The sequence below is a fragment of the Aotus nancymaae genome, unplaced genomic scaffold (assembly GCF_030222135.1).
Source record: "Aotus nancymaae isolate 86718 unplaced genomic scaffold, 86718_ANA_hifiasm-v0.15.2.pri h1tg000051l, whole genome shotgun sequence".
NCBI lineage: Eukaryota > Metazoa > Chordata > Mammalia > Primates > Aotidae > Aotus > Aotus nancymaae.
In genome coordinates, this window is record NW_026988465.1 from 14,399,997 (window position 1) to 14,419,106 (window position 19,110).

General features: G+C 37.8%; 1 protein-coding gene and 1 long non-coding RNA gene across 7 annotated transcripts in view; one reads left to right on the top strand and one right to left on the bottom strand.

Annotated features, from left to right (window-relative positions):
• The window catches only part of NUP153 (nucleoporin 153), a 79,878-nt gene that overhangs the window by 13,667 nt on the left and 47,101 nt on the right, over positions 1 to 19,110 (bottom strand). For 4 of the 6 annotated variants that reach the window (XM_012476534.2, XM_012476536.3, XM_064363019.1 and 1 more), the window contains 6 exons: positions 14,741 to 14,878; positions 13,700 to 13,798; positions 12,301 to 12,388; positions 9,907 to 10,032; positions 6,692 to 7,309; positions 2,522 to 2,716 (listed from right to left, as the gene is read on the bottom strand). In XM_012476534.2, coding sequence (XP_012331957.2) covers positions 2,522 to 2,716; positions 6,692 to 7,309; positions 9,907 to 10,032; positions 12,301 to 12,388; positions 13,700 to 13,798; positions 14,741 to 14,878 — 1,264 coding nt within the window. Of the gene's footprint in view, positions 1 to 2,521; positions 2,717 to 6,691; positions 7,310 to 9,906; positions 10,033 to 12,300; positions 12,389 to 13,699; positions 13,799 to 14,740; positions 14,879 to 16,802; positions 16,896 to 19,110 lie in introns of all 6 variants that reach the window. The other 2 variants (XM_064363020.1, XM_012476535.3) reach the window with 2 other exon arrangements.
• On the top strand, positions 5,873 to 15,184 carry LOC135269225 (uncharacterized). Its single transcript, XR_010337549.1, has 2 exons — positions 5,873 to 8,503; positions 14,948 to 15,184. It is a non-coding gene; the product is annotated as an uncharacterized LOC135269225 (long non-coding RNA).

Sequence of the window (19,110 nt, forward strand, 5' to 3'; positions counted from 1 at the left end):
TCTCAAACAAAATGTAAACACCTTGAAAGCCAAAGAAACATAGGAATAACTTTAAAAAGGCGTACTTGGAAGAGTATTACCAGAAGTAGTAAACATAATCCCAGGTGACTGCTATTTGTTCGGTATGAGAATTTTATCTCAATCCTCACAACTATCCTGACATGCCACTTTTCATTTGTCAGACTGGCTTAGACAAAGGTTTGATAAAGTTTGTATTGGCACTGAGACTAGGAGTAACAAGCTCTACCACATATTGCAGATGGGTGTACAAATGAGCACAAAACTCATAGGGAGCAATTTGTCAATAGTCACCAAAAATTACAAACACATTTACCCTTTGACTTTGCAATTCTATAGCTAGGAGTTTGTTTTAAAGATAAGCTAACAGACATGCAAAATGTCATATGCAATCCAGGTAGCCACAAATGAAGAAGGAAGAACAAAGACACGTCCAAGATAATCCCTGATAAAATCAAAGGGGCAGAAAGGGAGTTCGGTGTACAGACTTTTCTAACAAGGTAAAAGGAAGTAGAATATATACGAGTATGTTTGCCTAGGATGGGCATAAAGAAACTTTGAAAGATTTATAAGAAACTAAACATAGTTACATTTGCAAGAGGGAGAAAGGGTGAAATGAGCCAATGAAGAGAAGAGATTGAACCATATCACAATTTCTTGATTTTTAAATCTTGTGAATAAATGTGTTATTCAGTCAAGCATTAAAAAAAAAAAGGCAACAAAAAACCAGAAGAATTACATAGTTGAAGCAATGTTTATAAAGTTCACCATTAGGCTGGGCGTGGCAGCTCACACCTGTAATCCCAGTACTTTGGGAGGCCAAGGCAGGGATCATCTGAGGTCAGGAGTTCAAGACCAGCTCGGCCAACATATGGTGAAACTCCATCTCTACTAAAAATACAAAAAAAAAATCAGCCTGGAGTGGTGGCTCGTGCCTGTAGTCCCAGCTACTTGGGAGGCTGAGGCAGAAGAATTGCTTGAGCCCGGGAGGTGGAGGTTGCAGTAAGCCAAGATTGCACAGCATTGCAGCCCAGGTCACAGTGAATACGACTCCATCTCTAAATAAATAAGTAAGTTCGTTCAGCATCATACTGACAAGATCGAATTCTTGGTTTCATAACGCTTTTCTGCAGCTGAGGAAATAAGAAATGAAGTACTTGACCTACTGGCTCAAAACAAAGATCATTAAAAAGTACTAAGATACTTAGAAGTATGATTACCATACTACAGGTAAGGAATGGTATAAAAAAGGGACCATGCATTAACAGCTATAGAATGAGATAAAATGAACCATAAAGCCCCGTGAACTTCTAAAACACTTAAATGCAGTGTTTCTAGAACTGCTAGTTGTATACCATTAGTCATCAATTAATTTAGCGGGCTGTAACCCGCATTTCTCTTTTAAAATGAAGTAAAACAAAAAAATACCAGGGAACCTTACACCTACCAGAGGCAAGTATTATTTTGCAAAACTGATTTCAATCATATAGACATATACACTGTGCAGGTGATGGCTCACAATATGAAAAGGTTTATTCCTGACTTTTGGTTTGCAATCAAGAGTTTGAAAGCTAATTACAAAGTAGATAAAGCTTGGTATTATTTTTGTTTAATCTGTATAAATTTAAGGATTACCAATGCAGTTTTGTTACATGGATATATTGCCTGGCAGTGAAGTTTGGGCTTTTAGTATATTCATCACCCAAATAACATACATTTCACCTATTAATTAATTTCTCATCATCCATACCCATCCCACCCTCTCACCCTTTTAGGAGTTCACACTCTGTCCATGAGTACATATTACTTAGCTATAACCTGTAAGTGAGAAGATGAAATATGTGTCTGTTTCTGAGTTGTTTTAAGACATTAATCCCCACACATTCTCACCTTGCAGGTGTACTCTTTTACAGATTAAAATCTTTCTCATCTCTCCGATTGGTTCTTCACATCTACAATCTCACTAAACTTTTGTCAAAAGTTTGACTGAAATGTGTACATAATTAAAGTAATTCCTACAGGGATATGAAGATTTGAAAAATCTGGCCTCCAGATAGTTTAGCATTAATTACTTTGAGAGTCTTCCTTTGTATTTACACAGTAAAATATTAAGAGTTCTTTTTCTGGGACATACTTTGAGAAGCCAAAGCCCAAGCCTGTATCACTTATTATTTAGAGGTGTACTCCCAGTCAAATAAAAGTTAGTAAGTTCATCTAGGGGGTTAGCAATTAAAAACAAATAAAAATTCTCTGAGACTCAATAACACAAGAAATTTCTTTACCCAGCTGGAGAAAAGATACCTCACTGCTGACAAGCAACTAATCAGCCTTTACAATAATTCAAAGACAGATATAACTAAGAGATCTCACAAAAATCTCATTTTACATTAATTTTCAACGGAGAATGAGTGAACACTGAAGCTGTTCTCAAATACTTCATTTTTAAATGGCTTTACAAAGAGGTGCTTTACCATCATCTTTATTTTTATTTTTTTGCCCTTACCTTTAAATTCAGATTTTGTGCCTGGCTTTGCACTTTCACATGCCACACATTTGGTAGAGTCTGCCTTATTCTGCACTAGGCACACATCACAGTCCCAGCTTCCCTCGGGTTTCTTGAACTTTTCCAATCCTAGAGAGCCCCCAGAAGACAGAGAGACAGGTACAGTGCTGCTACTTGAAGTAGGTACTGAATTTCCTTAAAAAAAAAAAAGGCGGGGGCGAGTGTGTGGGGAATTCATGAAAATTTTAATTTACAATATATGTCAGCATCTTAATGACACCACTAAGTTTAAGTGTTCAATTTCTTATAACATTTTCTGTTAAAATATAGACTATGCCAGAAATACGAATAATTATTTATATTTACATTGTTAAAAAAAGAATAGACTTCTGAGATTTCTTTTAACCTTATAAATGAGCAGCTATTAATAACCTTGCTCACTGGTGAGGTAACTCTTAACCACATAACTGCTGTCGTTTAAAAAAAAAAAAAATCATGCTCTTAAATTAGGGGCTCAAAGACTAAATTTTTCTTAATCTTTTTCAAAATTCTTCAAACAGCAAGCATTCTGAGACATAAGATGTAAATTGTAGGCAATATCCTAACATATAAAATACACAGTCACAGACCATATTAACTTTAAGATTTCAAAGCATAGATGTCTGCCTCTGAATGATAGTTATTGCATAGAAGTCCATCTACTTCACATCCACTTCACAATTGAACTTGACACCTACTATATTCATGATATTTCTGTTACATGCTAGCCATTTAACAGATAATTATTAAGTACTTGGGTTCTAGGGACATTAAAGATGAATAAAATGTTGCTTAACTTGAAAGATGCTCATGGTCTTAAAGGGGGAAAATAAAAGCACAGTAGCACCATCACCAAGTGATAACCTAAAACAAGTGTGCCAAGAAGGAAGAAATGACTAAGAGGCAGGAAAAGGATACACAGAGGTGACAAATCTTAAGCAGAAATAGCATGTTTGTGGGAGAGGTGGCACAGGAAGAATGGCTCAGTATGGCACAAAAAAATAGTGCTGACAGTGAGGGCATTCATTCTGGTATTCCTACTTCTTTAAATGGCCTACAACCGTTGCCACCTCTTCCATAGTTACCTAAATCATCTCTAAATTTTACAGGTGCATTCTCTTCATCTTGCCAACCAAACTGCTCCCGGGGGTTCTATCTTGGCCCACTGTCCTCAGAAGCTCTCATTTGCTCCAGTGGTTTTAAATCCCAAAAAACCAGTTTCCTAATCTACACATTCAATCTACACTTCTGAGCTTGTCACTGTAGTCTTTTAGTTGGTGACTGCACTGTCCACTTGGTTAGCTTGGCTAGATACTCCTCCCTCCTTTACATTTTTTCTTAAATCTATTTAAATCAATTTTTGACTCTTCTACTGCTATTCTGGTTCACAACCCACCCCTGCCATTATCCCCACCACTACCTCATCTCCTGCTTTTTATGGAAACCTCTGATCTTGTTCCTTTGAAATCTATCCTCTTCTGAAGCAACCAGTGTTATGTAGGTTTTGTTTTTCCTCTCTGGTTACACCTTTAAAAGATTAACTGTTCAAAAGTTTTATTCCTGCCACTCCCTATAAGTTAGCAGACTTCCATTTTAGGCCATCTTTTCTATTCACTCGACTCACTCACCTCTACTCTCATGACTTCAAATACCAAAAACTATGGACCAATGACTCCAAATCTGTATCTCCACCCAGAGTGTATCCAAAGGCCTTACATACATATATATATATGTGTGTGTGTGTGTATGTATGTGTGTGTGTGTGTGTATATATATATATATTTTTTTTTTGAGACAGAGTCTTGCTCTGTTGCCTAGGCTGGAGTATAGTGGCGCAATCTCAGCTCACTGCAACCTCCACCTCCCAGGTTCAAGCTATTCTTCTGCTTCAGCCTCCTGAGTATGTGGGATTACAGGCATCCACCACCATACTTGGCTAATTTTTGTATTTTTAGTAGGGACAGGGTTTCACTATGTTGGCTAGGCTGGTCTTGAACTCCTGACCACAGGTGTTCCTCCTGCCTCAGCCTCCTAAAGTGCTGGGATTACAGGCGTGAGCCACTATGCCTGGCCACGTTACATACATCTGAATGTCGACTTCGGCCAGCTTGAAATCAACATCTTTAATTGTATGTCCCCTAATCCTTATTCAGTTCCATTGGGGCGTCCAATCTTTTGGCTTCCCTAGGCCACACTAGACAAGAATTGTCTCGGGTAACACAAAAAATACGCTAACACTAACAACAGCTGGTGAGCTTCAGAAAAAAAGAAAAATAAAAAATAAATCACAAAATAATCTCATAATGTTTTAAGAAAATTCACAAATTTATATTGAGCCGCATTTACAGCCATCCTGAGCCGCATGCAGCCTATAGGCTACATGTTGGACAAGCTTGGCTTATTATTACCATTTAAGACAGGGTCTCACTCTGTCACTCAGGCTGGAGTCCAGTGGCATGATCTTGGCTAAGTGCAACCTCTGCCTCCCCAGCTCAAGCAATTCTCCCACCTTACCCTGCTGAGCAGCTGGGACTACAAGCAGGTGCCACCAAGCCAGGCTCATTTTTGTGTTTTTTGTAGAGACGGGGCTTCGCCATGCTGCTCAAGTTGGTCTTAAACTGGGCTCAAGCAATAGAGCCCCCCTGGCCTCTCACAGTGCTGGAATTACAGGTGTGGGCCACCGTGTCCGGCCTATTGCCTATATGATTAATACCACTTCCTAATCTGTCTTCTGGTCTCCAAATTTTGTTGTTTTCAAATCCATTCTCTAAAAAGCGAGAGTGATTCATCAAAAATACAAACTTGACTGTATCACTCTTCTGCTGAAAATTATGTTTCATCATTGAAAGGATGAAATCCAAGTTCTTTAATACATATGAGCTTCCTTTGTTCATGTGTAACAGATTACTTCCTGACTCAAAGTTTTATTACTCCCCATCAACTTAAAATTAATTTTGCTTTCCTGCATATATCAAGGGCTTTCTTTCTATAGGTGAGGAGAGGGTACCAGATGGGAAGACAAAGATATTTCATAATAAAGATTCTAGGCCGGGCACGGTGGCTCAAGTCTGTAATCCCCGCACTTTGGGAGGCCAAGGCAGACCAATCACTTGATGTCAGGAATTCAAGACCAGCCTAGCCAACATGGCGAAGCCCCATCTCTACTAAAAATACAAAAAACTAGCCAGGCATCGTGGCAATCAACTATAATTCCAGCTACTCAGGAGGCAGAGACATAAGAATTCCACGAACCTGGGAGGTGGAGGTTGCAGTGAGCCGAGATCGCATCACTGCACTCCAGCCTGGGTGAGATTCTGTCTCAAAAAAGAGAGAAAGAAATGAGGATTCTAAAATCTTACTCATAAGGAAGTATCCAGTAGGAATTACAAATATGCACAAGGGCTCAGGCAAGGTGTCTAGGTTAATAACTCAGAACTGTACATTACAGACATAAAACTGCACAAGCATGAATAATGCATTGAAAACAGTGTAATTCCCAGGATACCCATGTTACCATGTATCTGTACCATAAAATTATGTAATATTATAAAACCATCAGAGCCACTTCCAGATGAATTAAAGATTCAATATGAATCTTCAGTAATTCTTCCAACTCTGAACAGAGAAACAGAAAAAACTCAAAATGAACTACATGTTTCTGGCTGCCTAGATTAGAATTTTTCATTAGTGATTTGGTAATTTACTATCACTGCAACGGCTACAGCCTTTTCATTAATGACTACGGTCTATCCCCTAAAGAAACAGTCCCTGTGACCACTATTTGGAGAAAAATAGACAAAATACTATTTTACTCTGTTCAAAGATTTGAGAAATATTACCCAATTCTAAGATCTTTCAGCATCTGTATTAGTCAACTTTGAACAAGAAATTTCTGATAAAATGGCACAGAAAGAGGTCGGCATATATAGCAGACCAGTTAACACATAACCTATCCTAACAAACATAAAGATCTGGCCCCAAACAAGACATTTTTACCTCAAGACAATTAAGAAAAATTAGTATGTATGAGAAATTCTCATCTTGAAACATCTAAAATAGGGGTTCTTAGAATAAATTAAAATGTTCTACAAAAGTAATAAGCAACATTACTCCATCAAGCCAAAAACATACCTGGTTTCTCAGACATACAGGACACACACTTATGGTCTTCTGCATTATTAGAAACACAGCATACTGAACACTCCCAAGATCCAGGGGGCCTTTTGAATTTATCTCCAAATCCTAAGGTACCAGTGGTCACAGTGCAGCTTGAAGATGAAGCAGTCAAAGTCTCAGCACTTTCAGAAACCACTGTCAATGTAAGGACTCGCTTCACACCAGTTCCAGGTTTTGGTGTTTCACAGGCTACGCATTTTACCACTTCAGGTTTATTTTGCACTAAACAGGTATCACAATCCCAAGTGCCTATCACTGGTTTAAACTTGTCTCCAAAGCCTGTCCCTGGTGCAGAAAGAGTTGTTTTGCCACTTTTATTTGGTGTTTCAATTCCAGTCTGTTTAGCAGTATCTCTGGGTGACAATTTTGCTGCTTGACAGGCTATGCATTTGTTGTCTGTAACTTTGTTCTGGAGTAGACATGTATCACACTGCCATGATGACCCAGCTTTTAAACTTTCCCCAAACCCAGTTCCACTCGAAGAAAAGCTACTTATTGCTGGTCTTGTATAAACTACTGGGGTTGTTGTGGTAGGCTGAGCAGCAAGAGAATCTATCTTCGGTGATGCAAAACCTACAATGAACAAAGGAGAGAGTGCAAAAACAATGTTAGAGAAGCTTTCTAAATCAAAGCATTAATTTGATTATTATTACTGAGAAGACATTCACCTCATTGCACACCTACCTACAATCCAAGATGAACTACTTAAGAGTTGTTTTTCACTTAAGTAATCATATTTCTCAATCACCTAATAAGTTACACTTAAACCAGTTAAAATTCTACAAAACATGTTTTGTTTACAGGATGTCACCTTCTCCTTCAAGGAATTTCTAGTTTGATGTTTCTACTGGTACTAACTTACTGATATGTATTATTGTCATCCACATTTTGCTACATTCTGTCTTTCTACAAACACAGAATACTCATAGTCCTCTCCCTCCCTCATCCATTTCTTCTTTTAAGTTTTCCATTGTCTATGTCAAATAGCTTCAATATCATCTTTGAATTTTGTCCAGTCATAATCCACTGCTGTGGTATCCTCTACCTTCATAAGTTACTTCATAATAAAGATTCTAGGGCAGGCACAATGGCCCTAGCCTGTAATCCCAGCACTTTGGGAGGCCAAGGCAGACCAATCACTTGATATCAGGAGTTCAAGACCAGCCTGGCCAACATGGTGAAGTTGGTCAATAAAACCAGCTGAGCAAGTCTTTGTGTTACCAAAACTGCTGTCAATGAATTCATTCACTCAAGCTATATTTTACTAATGAGAATGACTTTGTAATTGTTTACTTAGGACCAGTTAACTTTTGTCTTACATACACCATCTATGATCTGTTTCTCTAGCCTTTACCTGCCAAAGAAAAAGAAATTAAAAGACAAGAAGATGTTAAAGGTTATTATAGACTTTCTAGTGATACCACAAACGTCAATTATTTCCAGTGTTTAACAATGTACTATTTTGCTTATAACTAGTTTAAATCACTAAGATTGGCAAAATGTTAACAGTAACCAGCTCAAGGCATTACAGATGTTTCTTCCACTTTTTCAGATCTTCCTAATTTCACTCAAATGAAGATTCTCCCCATACATTTTCTATTTAAGAAGTAAAAGGGAACAGGGGAGGATGGCATCATGAATGCAAAGTGTAACCCCAGATAAAGAAGACAAGACTATACACATTTGATGCTTGCCTACTATTTGGTGAATTCTACTACAAGCATTCTGGAGTTTTGCCATAACTGCACGAAACTGTCTAAGCTACTGGTAAGCTAATGAATTTCTGTAGGCAGTAAACTAATCTGTAAAATGAGAAAGCTGGACCAGAAAAATCTAATCCTTCTAAATCCTATCGTAAAAGTCAACCTTATTTTCGGGAAAAAACAAACAAACAAAAAACCTATCCTATTACACATAAACACATCTGCTGGGTACGTTTCAATTCTTTCTGAGCTATTATACTATTTTACAAACAGTTTTATATTTTTCGACAAAGTCTTGCTCTGTCTTCCAGGCTGGAGTGCAGTGGTGCAATCTCGGCTCACTGCAACCTCCGCCTTCCGGGTTCAAGCAATTCTTCTGCATCAGCGACCTGAGTAGCTGGGACTACAGGTGCACACCAGCATGCCCAGCTAATTTTTTCTATTTTTAATAGAGATGGGGTTTTGCCATGTTGGCCAGGCTGGTCTCAAACTCCTGGCCTCAGGTGATCTGCCTGCCGTAGCCTCCCAAAGTGCTGGGATTACAGGTGTGAGCCACCCCACTCGGCCAGTTTTACACTCTTATACTACACATCACAAATGGAATTGTAAATATCCTCTGGTTTCAAACTAAAAACTCACTCTCACCTGAGAACTATTTATCTCCTTTTTAATTATTACCTACTGGCTTTCAAATCTTATTTCAATTCAGTTGAGTACTGCTCCTTATGTATATATGTTACAATTCAGCAAATGCTTTCCACCTGGCCTTGTTCCGTATTTACCAAACTGGGGAATAATTCAAGAAGGCAGTTCAGCCAGGTCCAGTGGTTCACGCCTGTAATCCCAGCATTTTAGCAGGCCAAGGCGGGTGGATCACCTGAGGTTGGGAGTTCGAGACCAGCCCGACCAACATGGAGAAATCCCGTCTCTACTAAAAACACAAAAATTAGCTGGGTGTGGGGGTGCTTGCCTGTAATCCCAGCTACTCAGGAGCCTGAGACAGGATAATCGTTCGAACCTGGGAGGCAGAGGTTGTTGTCAGCAGAGATCACACCACTGCACTCTAGCCTGGACAACAAGAGCGAAACTCGTCTCAGGAAAAAAAAAAAAGAACGCAGCAGCTCAATGCTCTCATAAGAGAAAAACATGTCTATGTGTATCATCAGGTTTACTCACTCTTCTTCCTCACTGGCCTGTCTCTATTAATGGAGAATCCATTTTCTCCTCCTATACTTGCCTCTCAGAGATTTCATTTTAGTATAGAGTCCTTAAATTCCAAGGAAGTAAGGATTTTAAGATATTTCCAGCAAAAGAATTACACCTGATTACATCTCTATGCAAAAGTAAATCTCCTACCAAACTAGTCATAAATTTTTAAAAGCCTAAAGTATAATACAAAGGACATTAAAATGAGATCATGAGTTTGTAATTAAGATTCTTGACTCTCAAAGGCAGCCATTATCTTACCAGGGCTTTTTAGAACATCTAGAACACTTCCTTCTTTCAGGATTTTTGCAGGTCTAAAAGGACCCTCACAATCTTCCGGTGGTGTCTTCTTACAACTTGTACTGTTCACCGCAGTCACATCTTCAGCTGTAATATTTTTTAATTGTAAAAAACATTATTTCAAATAAAAGCATTGAACTCTTAAATGCATTTTTAAAAATCTTTCAAAACCACCTTTTAGATTAATTTGTAAAAGTTCATAAAAAAAAGTCACTGCAATTCAATAAACAAATGACTTTACGGGGTTAATTTGCTATTACAAGGAAATAAAAACACTATTACCCATACTGTATACCTCCCACCCCCAAATAAAAAGGCAAAAAATATAAACTATAACTGTCATCCAATGAATTCACTGATAATCAAAAAAGTCAAACTGAAAAACTGGAGACCGTATGGCAACTGGGGCAAGTCTATCCACTGCATGAAATATGTATTTCATTACACAACAATTTACAAAACTAATCAAAAAAAGTAATTTTCAACTGAGCAATTATTTCATTTTTAGAAATTCACACTACTAATATAATCGAAAATATCCTTCAGTTATAACATTGAAAAACCCATATGGTAAAATATTCAATAAAGGTCTGGTTACATAAATTATATAACAGTGACACGATGAAATACTTATGTAGCCACAAAAATCATCCTTTTTTCAAAACAGAGTGGGTGTCTTGTTGTCATCAAGGCTAGAATGCAGTGGTGCAATTATAGCTCAATGCAGCCTCCCACCTTAGCCTCCCAAGTAGCCCCACTAGCTAGGAACACATGTGCATACCACCACATCTAGCTAATTTTTTTTATTTTTTTTTGTGGACATGGGGTCTCCCTATGGCTGGCCAGGATGGTCTCAATCTCCTGGCCTCAAGAGCTAATCCTACCTCGGCCTCCCAAAGCACTGGCATTACTAGCATCAGTCGCCATGCCCGGCCCAAAAAAATCACTCTCAAAAGCACAGTAATGGGTAAAAGCAGGTTAGAAAGTCTAGATTTAGAATGTTTACATCTAATGAGTAATAATTGCTGTTTGAAGTAAGATAAGTGACTTACTGATTTGACTTTTTACGCTTTCCAAGCTTACATCCTTATATTTAAAATAAGATCTCTATTTTCAGTGCGATAATGGTTTTACGATTATATTTTTAAGGGAAGATTTCTATTTACAGATGAAACTAAGATGTTTGGTAATGCTTCAAAGTGACCTGAAATGTGTTTCTGTGTGTGATGGGGAGAAGGAGGGATGGAACAAAAGAAACGATAAGAAACAAGATGCAGCCAGGCACGGTGGCTCACACCTGTAATCCCAGCACTTTGGAAGGCCTAGTTGGGGGAATCATCGGAGGTCAGGAGTTCGTGACCAGCCTTGGCCAACATGGTGAAACCCTGTCTCTACTAAAATACAAAAAATTAGCCAGTGTGGTGGCAGGCACCTATAATCACAGTTACTTGGGAGGCTGAGGCAGGAGAATTGCTTGAATTAGGGAGGCAGAGGTTGCAGTGAGCCAAGACTACGCCACAGTACTCCAGCCAGGGCAACAGAGTGAGACTCCATCTCAAAATCATATATGTATAAAAACAATAATTCCATGTTTTAATTCTCTGATTATTCATTTCTTCCCACCCCGCTTTTTTTGAGATAGGGTTTTGCTCTGTAACCCAACTGTAGTGTGGTAGTGCAATCAGCTCACTGCAGCCTCAACTTCCTGGGCTCAAGCAATTCTCCCACTTCAGCCTCCCAGGTTCACACCACTACCTGGTTATTTCTTTTTCCTTTTTTTTTTTTTTTTGGGTAGGGATGAGTCTTGCTATGCCGCCCAGGATGGTCTTGAACACCTGGCCTCAAGCAATCCTCCCATGTTGGCCTCCCAAAGTGCTGGGCTTACAGGCATGAGCCAGGGCCTCCTTCCTTCAATGATGTTGATTTCTTCAGTTCAGAAATTATGTATCACAATCTGCATGAGCCTGCATAACCTTTATACATAAAAATGCTTGTGAACTCAACAGTAAAAACTAGAAATAAAATCTACTACATTAAAAGTAGACAACCCACAAATTTCTTATAATGAGACTTGCTTTATAACTAACTTGTCATCTTGTTTTGAATAAACAAAGACAGTGGATAAATTTGCTACTGTGCCTATCTCTCTCAAAACCAAACTGACACTTCCATTTAGGGAGCAAAGTATCTGTAAAAATCATTAATAAAAAGCACTGTTGAAAGGCTGCTTGCTTTTCAGAGCTTATTTCATCCAAATGAAGGCATGTATAAGAATTACCAAAGGCGAAAGAATTTGAAACATTAATCTATTGTATGCAACTGTTTTATGTAAAAATGTGAGAAATTTTTACTTACCTGAACTACTTAAAATTGGTTCTACAGTACTACTAGAACCAGGAAGTTCCGCTGTTTTTGCAACAGGCACACTAAATGTAAATCCAATCTGTATAGAGAAAGAATATCCTTATACTTAGTTTTCAGTAAGTATCAAATATAGAGCTTATTTTTATCCCAAGTCAAAAAACATACTTTCACCTATTTTAAGACATATTTATCATATTTCACAATCTCTAAAAGTGAGATTCTTACATTGAATGGCAATGTCACAGTTTAACAGGCAGCATTTTAAATTTCTCAGGCATTTTTTCTATCAAAATAGTATATTAAAAAAATAATGGTGTGTTCCTCATGCCTAGTTCCAGGTTTCTGAATGCCATTTTCTTTTCCTTCCTTTTTTTGAGGCAGAGTTTTACTTTATTGCCCAGGCTGGAGTACAATGGCACAATCTCAGCTCACTGCAACTTCCGGAACCCCCGGATTCAAGCAATTCTCCTGCCTCAGCCTCCTAAGCAGCTGGGATTAGAGGCGTGCGCCACCACGCCCGGCTAATTTTGTTAGACATATATATATTTTTAAGTAGAGACAGAGTTTCTTCATGTTGGTCAGGCTGGTCTCAAAATCACGACCTCAAGTGATCTGCCCACCTTGGTCTCCCAAAGTGCTGGGATTACAGGTATAAGCCACTGTGCCCAGCCTCAAATGCCATTTTCTAATAAAAAGTATGAGACTTCTGGTGGATTTCAGCATGTGGCAAGGACATTACATTTGATCTGTAACATCTACTTACTTATGTCAGAAAACAAGGACAGAGTCAAAAACAGAAAGTGACATATTAAAATAACAAACATCCCAAATCTGGGGCAATCTGAATATTAGGCTATGTATTATTCTTAACCAAAACATTTACTTCTCAATCAAGAAGGAAAAAAATTCCCAGAACTTTTCTAGATCAAAGGTAAATTATGAGACATGTTTGAATGCAACATAATTTAGTTGATTAGGTCCTAGTCTTTAATGGGCTCTAGGAAATAAAACAGCAACTAAAGGACAGTCTAAGGATAATGGGGAAATCTGAATACAGACCATGTCAATATCATATCATGTTAAATTTCTTAGGTATGATAGTTGTATTGAGGATGCAAAGGAATGTCTTTTTTCTTATGGGATATATGGAGAATCATTAAGAAAATCAAGATGTTTGCATTTTAACTTTGAAATGGTACAGAAGAAAATGAATATGCATATATGTATACATACGCAGTGAAGAATATGATTGTTCAAAAGTTTTATCCACGGAGTATTTTTCAAGTTGGAAGAAAAATAATAGTGTTTCTCACCACCAAAGGCATCTTAGAATTGATAAAAGTATAACATGGCTTCGAAATCAATACACTATTCCTTGCTTGTTACTTACAGATGATGGAGGTAGTACATCTGCCTCAGTAGATTTTACGATTGGAGATGAAAATCTAAACATGGGACTGCCAGTGCTGCTCAGAGAGGTCATCTGTACCTGGTTTCCCAAATTATTAAGAAATGACACAAAAAGAGTTGCTTAGAAATATAAACTGACAATAAAAGACCTTAAGCAAACTGATTATTCCGAAGACACTAAGTATGTTTTTCCTTTTAAATTAAAAATCTCACTTTAAGTTCTGAAAAACACTGAACTGTAAGTGCTATAAAATCTGGCTTCCTCTTAGGAGCACACACAATCTCAGAGGTGGGTATTCGGATAAAGAAGTAAAGTAACATCTATAAGAATATGTTCAGAAAAAGTGAAAGCAAGCATTAACATTTCAGGAGCAGGCCAGGCATAGTGGCTCACACCTGTAATCCCAGCACTTTGGGCATGACGGGGGAATTACTTGAGCCCAAGATTTCAAGACCAGCCTGGATAACACAGCAAGACCTCACCTATAAAAATATTTTTTTTAAATTAGCTGTGTGTGGTGGTGCACACCTGTAGTCCCAGCTACTCAGGAGGCTGAGGTGGGAAGATCACTTGAGCCCAGGAGATGGAAGTCGCAGTGAGCTGTGATTGCGCCACTGCTCCCTAGCCTCAGCAACACAGTGAGATACCATCTCAAAAAAAAGAAGAAAAAAAGAAAAAAATTCAAGAGTAGATTAAAAGATGTTAAGTCTATCTGAGAAGTAAAAACATGAAACATGAGTACACTCCTACCCACGAAGTATCTTACTGGAAACATTATTTGGAAACAAATTTACAAGAATCTCCATCTCTATGGTATTGTATAAGAGTTGAGGAATACTCCATTATAATGTATCCAAGATATCTGCACATTTTTTAAAAAGCAAAACACCATTTCCATTTCTGTTTACTATGAGTTATTAATTTCCATTATGAAAATTAACCATTTATAGTAGAGAATTTTTTAAAATAAAGAATTAAGAAAGAATGAATGTCACCTATATTTATACTGTGGTTTTGTACCTTGTTTGTTAATGATTGAGACGAACTGATGGCTGATGGAGAGGAAGCTGTGATCCCAGGGGAACTGAAATTAAAGGTAGGCAGTGAAGAACTGGTGATCGGTAGAGAGATTTTCGGTAATACTGGAACTTCCATTTCCTAAAACATAACATATTGTATGATATATTTAATCTTTCACATCATTCTTTTATCTCTGCTTATTTTCAGGATGAAGGTAAACAGGAAGAAGTTGACACCATGTAGTGTTAACACTGTCGGGTCTTCAATCAGAAAAACTAAACAAGATTTTTAATCCCAGCTGTGCCACCAACCAGCCATGTGACTTTAGGAACCTAACTGCCTTCTGTACCAATTTCCTAGTTGGTAAAATTGAGAGAAAAAAAAGTAATTCTTACTCTATACTATAGCTGTTGTATAATATAAAAAATAAAGGTATATATAGTAGTCGTACCTTATCCATGGTTTCAATTTCCACCATTTCCCTGACCCATGGACAACCATAATCCAAAAATATTATATATAATCAGATATTGTGAGAGAAAAAGAGACTACATTCATATAACTTTCATTACATTATAATGTTATAACGGCTCTATTTTATTATTGTTGTTGTTAATTTCTGACTGTGCCTAATTATACATTGAACTTTATCATAAAGATGTATACATAAATCTCTGGTGGACCTGTAAACTTCACAGCTGTGAAATAGACACTAAGCAGCCAAATAAAATTAAAAAGATTCAGCTGCTGCCACCACAGGGGAGACAGAATGAATTCAGAGAAGTTCATTGCCAGCTAAAATAATTTGAATACTTCTAATGGATGCAGTTTATGTAAATAAATCCACCTCAATAAAACTGATCCAAAAGTCCAAAGCAAAATTAAAGACACTTTTAGATAAAACTAAGAATCCATTTCCATAAAACCTGCTCTAACAAGTTGTTTAGGCTGAAAAGAAATGCTACCAAATGGAAACTCACATTTCAGAAAGAAATGAGTGTGTGAGCAAACAAAAACTTTTTTTCCTCTTAATTTCTTTAAAATATATGTAACTATATAAAGCAAAAAGTACACATTGAATTTACAGCCTATCCAGAGGTAATACAAGTAAAGCATAAATGTCAGGGAAGACAGGTAGTCAATCTAACTACACAGCTGCAATCTTGTTATTTTTACAGGAAGTGGTATGAAAGTAACATAATCTGTAAAACGTTATGGACAGACATAGAAATCCCAAGAGGAACCACTAAATAATTCAAAAGAGGGAGAGTTAAAATGCCAACAAATAAAATGACTTGTAACCCGAACACTTTGGGAGGCCAAGGCAGGATAGCTTGAGGCCAAGAGTGCAAGACTAGTCTGGGCAACACAGCAAGATTCCGACTCTACAAAAACTAAAAACAAGCAAAAAAGTAGCCAAGTGCAGTGGCATGCCTGTAGTCCCAGTACCTGGGAGGCTGAGGTGGGAGAATGGCCTGAGCCCAGGAGTTCAAGGCTGTAGTGAGCCATGACAATGCCACTGCACTTCATCCTGGGTGACAGCAAGAACTCATCTCAAAAAACAAAATCAAAACCAACAAAAACAGAATTCTAATAATAAACTGTAAATAATTATATAGTATTCCCTGAACCCCCAAATGGCAGCTTTCAAAAGGAACAACAGAAAACAATGGATCAATGGTAGCCTCATTCCAACCATATCAAAAATTATATTAACTATAAATGGATTTAGTGTTCCAATTAAAAGACAGAAAATGGATAGAAAGGCAAAACTCAGTTATATGCTGTTTACCTGAGATCTACTTTAAATATAAACATGGACGGGCTGAAAGTATATGGGTTGAAAAAGATATGCCCTGAAACTAAGCATAAGAAGCCTTATTCTAGTAAGAAGAATGGCTATATTAATACCAAAGTAGATTTCAAGACAAAAAATATTTCCAAAGGTTTTTTAAAAAGGACCAATCACTATGGAGCCATAGAACAAATGTAAAGGGTATGCTGTCTTGAGGGCCTCAGAATACACGAAACAAAAATTGAGGTTGGGCATGGTAGCATGTGCCTGTAATCTCAGCACTTTGAGAGGTCGAGATGGGACGATCGCTTGAGCACAGGAATTCGAGACCAGCCTGGGCAACATGGTGAGACTTTGTCTCTACAAATAATATTAAAAATTGGACAGGTATGGTGGCACGTGCCTGTGGTCCTAGCTACTTGGGAGGCTCGGGTGACCACACCACTGCACTCCAGCCTGGGTGACAGAATGACATCTCATCTCAAAAAAAAAAAAAAGACATAACTAAGGGTATAAGACAAATTCACCAATTAAAAATTGGCAATTTTAACCTCCATCTCTCAATAATTTAACAGACTAACTATACCCTGAAAAATGAGTAAGAACAAAGATCTAATACTATCAGTCACCTTACTTACTTCTATAGATCACTATACCCAACTACAGAACATATTTTCTTCAAGAATTATTAAGTAGACCATATACTGAACTACAAAACAAGTCTCAATATATTTCAAAACACTAAAGACATAATCTGAATCTTTTTCTAATTATAATGAAATTAACTCAGAAATCAATATCCTCCCCCCAAATGTTTGAAAATTCAACACATCTCTAAATGATCCATGGGTCAAATATAAAAATCAAAAGAAATTAGAAAGAAAAACTATAAAAGCAAAATTACAAAGCTTCTAGAAGCAAGCACAGGAAACTATCTTTGCAGCCTGGGGATAGGCACAATTTTCTTAGGACACAAAGAAGAATAAAAATATTAGAAAAAAAAAAATCCAGACTTCATGTAATTTAAAACATCTGCCGATCAAAGACATCATTAAGAAAATAAATAGGCAAGCCAGACTGGGGGAAAAATATGTTAAGACATGTATCTTGAGATCCAAGATGGCTGATCACTAGCAGCTCAGGCTCGTAGTTCCCAGTGAAAGCGCAGAGAACGAGAGGACGCCACACTTTCAGACGAATATTTGTTGCTCACGGACCAGGAGATTCCCAGCAGAGGAGCTCCACGTGTCGCCAGGGCGACTCTTGTGGCCGGCGCGGCGGTTTTGCTGGTGCCTTAGCGCGCCAGTTTTTGGTGCAGAGTCTGGAGATTCCCGGGCAGAAAAGCACCACCAATCTTAACACTGCTGTTTTGGCCGGCGCAGTGGTTTGCTCAGATTTCAGTGCTGGGAATCAACAAGTTGGACGTCTGCTCAGAGACCTAGTTAGAAAGTCGGTAACTACAACGACAACAGACGGATAAATATATAATGAAGGGAAGAAATCAGCGTAAAAAGGCAGAGAATACTCAAAATCAGAATGCCTCTTCCTCTACAGGGGATCGCAATTCCTCATCAGTAACGGAACAAGGCTTAATAGATTACGAGTGTGTTCCAATAACAGAAGCAGGTTTCAAAACGTGGGTGATAAGAAACTTCTGTGAATTAAAAGAACTTGTTCTAACCCAATGCAAAGAAACTAAGAACCTTGAAAAAAGGTTTGACGAAATGTTAACGAGAATGGACAATTTAGAGAGGAATATAAGTGAATTGATGGAGCTGAAAAACACAACACGAGAAGTTTGCGAAGTATGCACAAGTTTAAACAGTCGAATTGATCAAGTAGAAGAAAGGATATCAGAAGTCGAGAACCAGCTCAGTGAAATGAAACAAGACAAGATTGGAGAAAAAAGGATGAAAAGGAATGAGCAAAGTCTCCAGGAAATATGGGACTATGTGAAAAGACCTAATTTACGTTTGATAGGTGTACCTGAATGTGATGAAGAGAATGAATCCAAGTTGGAAAATACTCTTCAGGATATCATTCAGGAAAACTTTCCCAACCTGGCAAGGCAGGGTAATATTCAATTCCAGGTAATACAGAGAACACCACAAAGATATTCTTCAAGAAGACCAACCCCAAGGCACATAATTGCCAGATTTATTAGGGTTGAAATGAAGGAGAAAATACTAAGGGCAGCCAGAGAGAAAGGTCAGGTTACCCATAAAGGGAAACCTATCAGACTTACAGCAGATCTCTCAGCAGAAACCCTACAAGCCAGAAAAGAGTGGGGACCAATATTTAACATCCTTAAAGAAAAGAACTTTCAACCCAGAATTTCCTATCCAGCCAAACTAAGCTTTATAATCGAAGGAAAAATTAAATCCTTTGCGAACAAACAAGTACTTAGAGAGTTCACCACCACCAGGCCTGCTTTACAAGAGCTTCTGAAAGAAGCACTATACATATAAAGGAACAACCAATATCAGTCTTTCCAAAAATATATCAAAAAGAAAAGAACATTAACACAACAAAAAATTTACACTAACTAATGGGCAAAACAGCCAGCTAGCATCAA